Source organism: Mastomys coucha, unplaced genomic scaffold, assembly GCF_008632895.1.
Source record: "Mastomys coucha isolate ucsf_1 unplaced genomic scaffold, UCSF_Mcou_1 pScaffold21, whole genome shotgun sequence".
Lineage (NCBI taxonomy): Eukaryota > Metazoa > Chordata > Mammalia > Rodentia > Muridae > Mastomys > Mastomys coucha.
Genome location: NW_022196904.1, coordinates 91,894,625 through 91,903,533, shown reverse-complemented (window position 1 = coordinate 91,903,533; position 8,909 = coordinate 91,894,625). Strand labels below are relative to the sequence as shown.

The window sequence follows — 8,909 nt, the reverse complement described above, 5'->3', positions numbered from 1 at the left end:
ATCCATGGCATGTCTTTGATTTTTGTTTGTAGTTCTTAAGTCTATGTGAGGAAAAGAGGTAAAGAAATTCACAATAGTGAAGGCACTAGATTCTATAATACACAGAGGATACAGTATGGAAAAAAAATAGAGGTACCTAACAATGACTCACACTCACACTCTACTCTCAGATCTTAGTTTGATGCTTTTTTCCATGATATCCATGGGGAAAAAATCTGATTCTGAGCTAGCAAAATAAAACAGTAAGCATGTCTTTTCTGTGATGGTCTATTGCTGGGGTTGATTTGTAAGCAAAAGAGAAGAGACAGACAAAATTGATTTTCTAAGAAATTATTCATTGCTAACTGAAAGTGGATGAGGAGGGAGTTACCACACTGTAGGAATGTACAGAACAAGTGAGTGACTCCTGAATTAAACCTCAAGACAGAGTAAGATGTTAAGAAGAAATGACATCTCCAAGAAGCCTATAGCATAAGCTAGAACTTGGTCCATAGACTCAATTCAGTGAAGTAGCATGGGCCATTGCAGAAATGTATATGTGTCTCCTTTAGTAAACAATTGTCTAAGTCCCTCTCATATCACCCTTTGATACCATGAGGTGACAGTCTCTACTTGACTTAACCAGGATGGGAATTCCAATAACTCATTATTAGTGAAGGCAACAACGAGTGTTTCTGGAAGCAGTGATTATACGGGGCATTTCCCTGGCACAGATTTCCTATGTGATACTAAGTATATTATTTAATGATTCTGACCTTTCTCCTCATGGTAAAATGAAGATGAAGGGGTTTGAATAAGCTAAAAGCAATTCGTTTTATGATTTGTAATGCACATTCACCATAGGCAACAATTCTTTCACAGTTGATTATAGATGCCTTTGCACAGTGGAAAGTTGTACTTACAGCCAAAATCTCTCTCACTGTTTTCAACAGGAATAAGAAAGCTGTCATCTCAGGAAGGTTCTCTGAATGGCTAGGAGAATTGGTGGCTAGGTCCCAATGAGCTGATAGTGAAACAGAATCCAGAAACTGGTAAGAAGAAAGCCTGAATCAAACAAAACTTTTAAGATGTAAGAAGTTGAGACCTGAAAAAAGAAAATAAAGTACAAACTCTGAGCCCAAGAATGATGAATATGCATGAATTCTCACCATATATTAAAGGAAAATTTGATTTAAGCAAACCTGTAGCTATAAACTATGCAAGGCAGTAAAATTTCCAACTTATAGCATGCAATATAAATTCTGAGCCACATTTCCATCAAACCATAATAAATCTTGGGAAAATTAGAAGGATGTTAAGCATATCTGTGAACTTGGGGTGGGGGGGAAACTCAATAGGCAGCATTTAGACTCGGAAAATGAAGTATTTGTTAGTTCCTAAAAATGATTTGATAACAGGGATGGGTTCATCTAGGGGATGCATATGGGGAAGGTAGTGTGTTTAGTTACAGGTGTACATACATTCAATTAATTCTTATATACTTAAAAACTTCTTTAGGTTACACTTAGGGTTAATGTTAAATGATTATTACTCAATAGATAAAGTCCTTTCAGCAGTATTGCCTTCCATCAGAGGGATGAGGACATATGGACAAGATTGAATTATTCCTTGTTTGTTGTAAATAGAAAAATGGGGCTGACTATAGCATTATTATTGGTCAAGATATATTTTTCTTATTATAATTTACTATCCTGAAAGATACTGGTTTTGAGAACATAATTACATTTGCACCTCATATGTTCAAAACCTTTTTGGATCAGCATGTGAATAAAAGTTGTGAGCTACATCATTTCATGAGCCTAGTGGCTTGTAGTAACACAATTAACTTTTAATATAAAGGCCCAATGAAATCATTCAAAGTATTTGTAATCAATAACATTCATTCCATTGTCGCCATCTAGAAAAACAGATACCTTTGCTGTTGAGAACATAGTAACCAACCTCTCATGGTGGCTTCAAGTAACAGCTCTTCCCATCCTCTGTTCTTCATCTTGCTTGGAATCCCAGGATTGGAGAATTATCAATTTTGGATTGCCTTTCTTTTCTGTGTTATGTATATTGTGGCACTGACTGGAAATATCACCATCCTCCACATAATCCGAATTGACCATACCCTGCATGAGCCCATGTACCTCTTCCTGGCCTTGTTGGCTATCACTGATCTGGCCCTGTCCTCCTCCACACAACCTAAAATGCTGGCCATACTCTGGTTTCATGATCATAAGATTGAATACAATGCTTGCCTCATCCAGGTGTTCTTCATACATGCCTTTTCTTCTGTGGAGTCTGGGGTGCTCATGGCCATGGCCTTGGACCGCTATGTGGCTATCTGCTTCCCACTTAGACATTCCAGCATCCTGACCACATCTATAGTCATCAAACTAGGGGCAGCTGTGATGGTGAGAGGGCTACTGTGGGTGAGCCCATTCTGTTTCATGATATTCAGGATGCCTTTCTGCCCCAACAAGGTCATTCCCCAGTCCTATTGTGAGCACATGGCAGTGCTCAAGTTGGTATGTGCTGATACCAGAGTCAATCGTGGATATGGACTCTTTGTGGCTTTCTCTGTGGTTGGCTTTGACATAATTGTCATCACTGTATCTTATGTGATGATTCTGAGAGCTGTGTTGAGGTTGCCCTCAGGTGAAGCTCGGCTCAAAGCGTTTGGTACATGTGCTTCCCATGTCTGTGTTATCTTGGCTTTCTATATCCCAGCCCTTTTCACTTTCCTCACCCACCGCTTTGGCCACCATGTGCCCAGAGCTGTGCATATCATGTTTGCTAATTTCTATCTGCTGGTTCCTCCCATGCTCAATCCCATCATATATGGAGTTAGAACCAAACAGATCAGGGATAGGGTTATCCGAGGATTCAGGAGAAAAGACCCTTGAACCAGGGATCACAGTAACTCCAGGTCAATGACCCAAGAACATATTCAACAAACTTAGGCAAACCAACACATATTTTCAAGGTATCTTGCAGCCCTCCAGAAGAAGTGGAATAAATTTCAAGTTATACAGAATGAGAGATTTGAGACCTTTTGTGCATAATACATATTTACTTAACCTGTTCTTGTCATCATAAGAAAAACAAAGAAGTTTTTCCTATATTTAGTCACTGAATTATCTAAAAGAATGCTATCATCCATAAATTATTAACTTGAAAACATTAATCTTAAATCTTAATAGTTGTATAATTTAACATGTGATTTGAACAGGGAAATGAAAATTTGCCTTAAACAAATAGTAATTTGTGCATTTTCCCCATCTTGGAATCTCTTTATAGAAGTATACTTTTCAAAATTAAAACATGTCTAAAAGCTTTTGTAAATTCATTATTTATGTCAATAAATAATAAAATCCTTAAAATAGGAAACAGGTAAGCAAGCAGCAGGAGACTGCTGTGTGCCACTTAACTGCCCCTGAACTATTCTCACTTAACTAGACTATCACAATTACATGAAAGTGGGCAACTAATCAATATATAACATTAACAACAGAAATAACACAAAAACTACCTGTACGTCTGGAAGATATTTCAGAAACCAAGAATATATGTAGAGGAAAAGCTTTGGCCAATGCAAGGGAATGTTATTAATGGCCATAGGGAGGTTTGCTTCATTGTAGGTTTTTAAGTGTATTCTTTTAAAATTAGCATGTTTTATTTTGTTTGTTTAAATTGTTTCATTTTACATACTAACAGGACACTTCAACACTAATTTTTAATAATTATTCTTAATTGATAGAACAAAATGTTAGTGTGAGAGAAATGTAATTAAAATGTCAACAAAAATATACAAAAGAGGTTGGTGCCAAAGACTATGGAAAAGGATGTAATGGTCCTTTAGAACAAGGTATGATATATAAGATTAAGATGTATAGCAGTTTACAAACTTTCAGACAACATTATTACCAAATCTCAACTTCTTTAGACTACTAACAATGAATGTTAAGTGATTCAGTCTCTCATAGCTAATAGCTACTGAATCTATAAGAAAAAATGAATTTCAGAATGAAAGCCAGATTCTTTAGAAAATTAAGGATAATTATTTTATAAAGAAAATACATTCTAAAGTTTAAGTTAAAGGGAAAAATGTTTAAAATTCTAATCACACAATTAAATGTTAATTTCCTTTATCACCTTTTTAAAGCATGCTTCCCGTTGGATCACTGCACATATCAACCTTCTTTACTACCAAAGCAAAGGGAAATCATGTTTCAGAACACCATTGAAAGTGGGCAGCATGCTTTCTAGTAAACTATTTCATCAAATGGATAATGGACAGGAGATATATAGAGCTATATATGCAAGGCAAGGGCTATGAACAAGGGTTATATCCTTTTGGATCTGGTAAAAGACTTAGAAAACTATATGGGAGAAACTTTTGAGCTGAAAATCATGTCCTTGAACTAGGAAGTCAATTGCATCCGATTTTGATAGTCAAACATTACTGAGGATAGAATGTCTCAGGACTACAAACTGTAGTTCTCAATCTACTCATGACCAAAAGTTGCAGATGGTGGAATTTATAAGCCCTCAGAAATGGGAGTTATTTGTCTCACCTCCTCACCCAGCAATAATGTCCTGAGATGTTAGTATTCAAGTCTTTCAGGTAAAGCTGAATCCTATGGTGTCCCTAATTAAAACACTTCAAGACAAGTAATGAGAATCTGTGGAGATTCAGAATTGACTTACATCACAAATTTTAACCACTCATAAAGACTGAAGACCAAGCATAGAGAGGTTTAAATCAACATTTAAGATCTATCAACATTTAAGATCTATGCCTCATTTAATCATTTATGTTCCCTTGGTTGTACTATGTTTCAGCCTTAGATAGTATTTTTGTTTTGGTGTCTGCTGCTTTTAAACATTCTCCGTAGCACGGGCTTTTTTATCATACCTGCGTTCTATAATGTGTACAAATTACTATGTTGTTTATTTTATTTGTCTCCACTGCTCATCACTGAAGATGGTTGTTAGTATATTCAGCATTAATGTAGAGATGGTATAACTTTCTCCAGAAACAAAGTGGCAGTCATTGTCTTGGAATTGAGCTCCCTGTCTCAGCCATTGCTTCCCACCTCTTGGGATTAGGCATGACACTCTCACCATCTTTCTGTCATCCTAAGACTCTGTAAAGGGAAATGCTTATATCAATAATGTGTCATCCTATAATTTCAGAGAATAATTTTTTGTTGAAATTGTTGGGATGTCATACATACTGCAAACAAATGCCAAGAAAAAAATCAATGAACCCTAGCTGAAGAATTGTTATTAGCGAACTGAGTCCTCATAAAACACAAATACATTTAGATTCTAATTCCCAATGCTTCTAAATGTGATTTTTCTCAGACAAGAGTCATTGCATATTAACTTAGTTACAGAAAAGAAATACTAAGTCAATCTACAGTGAACCACTCCTCCAATATAACAGGAGACCTTGTATAGATGGAGAATTTAATACAGATATACACACAGTATTAATACTACATAGACAAGAAGAACAAGTTGATACATCTAAAATCAAAGATTTCCTTCAAGGCATCAAAACCAGAAGCAAAACAAAGGACAGATTCTGGTTTCAAAGCCAGAAAAGAAATAAATTATCTTGACACTGTGATCTTGGACTTTACATTCCAGAATTGTGGCACAATGAAATTCTATTATTCAAGCTACTCAGTGTACTTCATTGTAGAAGTGTTGTCATAATAATATAACAAATACGTTTTACTTATCATGATAAGTCTAAATCTATAAATTGCTATATATTCCATCTATCTTCTAATCAGGGTTTTAATTTATTGTTTATACAAGCAAATCCTTAAAAATTTTTGTCAAGTATTTCACTATGTTGACCTTGGATTTATATAAAGACAAATCAATTTGTTACAAAAATCAATTAAGAAATGAACAATAGTTCCAAGTATGTAATTAACTATTAAAAGAGGAATTAATGCAAGTCAATGACAACTTTTTTTAAGAAAAGTAAAATCTGTATGAAACAATAAACTGATTCTCAACTTCTAACTTATGCTAAACATATCTAAAAATGAGATGGACATATACTTTAAAATATTAAAGTAAAGCTAACTGTAAAGTTTGAAATCCACATATGTTCAAAGGTAGAACTTTGCCTCTCCCTGACAATCCTCTCACTCTCACTTTCCATAAGTGTGTTCAAGTATGTGCACATACGTGGGTATGTGTGTGGATGTCACAGAAGAATGATGACTATCATTCTTTTAGACACTGTTCTCTATTCTGACAGGGTTTTTTCAATGACCTGAAATCTTTATATAGCCTAGGCTGGCTATTCTAGGAACCACTGGTCTCAAAATTCCTGGGTTTTGAAGTACAAAAGCATGCTACCATGCCCAGTTTTTTTATTTTATATTTCTTTTTATATTTATTTATTTTGTATGTATGAGTATTTTGCCTTCATGTATCACTGGGCACCACATGTGTAGAAGAGGGCATAGGTTCCCCAGGACTAGAGTGCTAGATTAAGCCAGTCAAAGTTCCAGCATGAATGAGGGAGGGAACCCATGAGGTCCCACAGCCTGAGAAACAAGTGGCAATTGATTCCAGCTTGGGAGGAATAACAAGTTTTTTTTTCAGGCATGCAAGCCCTGAAAGATGCTCCAGTAGATGGTTCTATAATCATTCAATAATAGTAGCCCTAAATTGACTCAGTAAGCTTAAGAGAAATAAAATGAGAACACAAAAATGAGAAGGAAAGTGGTAGGGAAAGTAGGAGAGAAATTGGAGGGGAGAAAATGGGTGTATTTTATCAAAACATACATATGTATTGCGAAATTCTCAAACAAAAGAAAATATATTAGATTAACAATATCAAAAGCAACAAAAGACCATGCATGGATTCCCATGACAGCGGGAGTAATGACTCAATTATCTCTGGTAACCTGAGCAGATCTGTGACCCTACATGCTTTGAGTTTGCCTCCTTATCCCTTATTTCTAGGGCATCAATAACAAATCATTCTGCATCGTTTTCCAATCACTGTGGCAGCACCCATACCTCTATGGTTAATTTCAACTGTCAATGTAATTACATTCAAACTTATTATATTCATGAGTGGCATACTTTTGAATGTCTATGGCATTGTTTCTGTAACTGAGGGGGAAGTTCAGCTCTCAATCTTGGTACTCAGATATGAACTGGGATTCTGGAGTCAATAAAGGGGAGAGAAAGCTGGTTCAAAGACAGCATTCATCTATCTCTGCTTCCTGGCTGTAGATATGATGCAACGAAATTACCTCATGCTTCTACCACACTGCCTTCCCTACTTGATGGATACTATTACCAGAAACATATGTCAAAATAGATTTTTTCAGGTTGAACTCATCAGGTACTTGGTCCAGCAACAGTGTAAGTATCTAATGCACATCCAATCATCAGCTGGATAAGCACAGGGGGATTTGAAAACTCATGATGTACAAGCACCATGCACCTGTTGAGTTCTTCCTAGCTAATAGTGAGGGCATGAGACCTCCAGCCTCACTGCTTTGTTCTCATTCATGGATAATCCAGATGTGTGGAGGAAATTAGAAGCTGCAAGGTAAACTTTGACCAAGGAGAAACAAGGTCTGACAGGTAATTCACTCTCTCTTTTAATTTCCTGGATAGCCCATCATCAAGCATATTTGATAAACATATAGACGCAGTTATACAAGATTAGTCAATATCCATTCAAAACAGTGCCTGGCTGGTTTTGATTTGCCAACTCTGTTTCATATTCCTTTTGTCTTCTATGATGATGGTGGGAACACTATTATTATTATTATTATTATTATTATTATTATTATAGCAATCTGGTACAGTGCTAATTCTTGTCTGTTGATGGTAGTGAAGGAAGACAGGAAGAAGGAGAATTTCACTACCTGGTTTCTTTATAATTTGCTGGGGTTGCATTAAAAGATAAAATTTTGTTCCATTTTATGATCCTTCATTCCTCCTCTGAGAGTGATTGCCAGCAGTGCATAACTCTCTTCCACACTGACCCACCGAGGATGCTCTGTGACAATGGCTAAGCCAGAAGACCCACACGCACAAAACAAACAGAACTCTGTCTGGGGTAGCCTCTCCTACATGTACTCTGCCTTGAGAATGTGCATGTGCCTTAAAGGTTGCACATGACCTGTCTGGAAAGCTACACACACAACCTCATGCTGAGAAGATTGCCTGTCGCTGACTCTCACTTAGATACAGATGAACATGAATATAGAAAGTCTCTACAACTACCAAGCATAACAGTGACACCCTCCTCCTCCCAGCAGCATCTTCATACGGCAGGGCTTTCTGGTGATGGGGAGGGCAAGCAGCATCTTCATACGGCAGGGCTTTCTGGTGATGGGAGGGCAGATTTTTTTATCAAGTGTCAAAAATAATACTCCATTACTTTGTAAGTATAGCAGAATGAAATGAGAGGTTCTTGGTGGCTCCATCATATTGCTCTTTGTTCCTTCTATCCATTCTACTAGAATACTTATAATTCTGGTGAGTTCTTATTAGCCAATTTCCTCACTACTTTGCTTCCATGCTAATGATTATTTATATTAAATTATACATTTTCTAACTGTTGTCTGGTTTTTGTCTTCATTCTGGATCCTGACATGGCATCTAACACTCCATCTTGTCCTTCCTTGATTTGACGTTAGTCTTCTCCCATTCAAACCCTACCACCATACTATCATTGCCAAAAGCAATTTGTGATGAAGACTCTATTGTCCATGCTCAGAAGCCTGAATATAATCTTTGAAATGAAATGACAGCTTAATTAGGAAGACTCTTGCTTGTAACTGACCTGGCAGACTTCAGCTCAAAGACATGAAACATGTTATATATCAACTGTTGTTCTCATGTGTTTTCCTCCAATTTTACCTTCA

At 36.5% G+C, this 8,909-nt stretch overlaps 1 protein-coding gene across 1 annotated transcript; it reads left to right on the top strand.

Moving 5' to 3' along the window:
- Positions 1 to 1,940: 1,940 nt before the first annotated feature.
- LOC116100684 (olfactory receptor 52R1-like) lies at positions 1,941 to 2,891 on the top strand. The gene has a single exon (XM_031384417.1). It carries the CDS (start codon positions 1,947 to 1,949, stop codon positions 2,889 to 2,891), a length of 945 nt encoding a protein of 314 aa, XP_031240277.1. The 5' UTR covers positions 1,941 to 1,946.
- Positions 2,892 to 8,909: the final 6,018 nt, after the last annotated feature.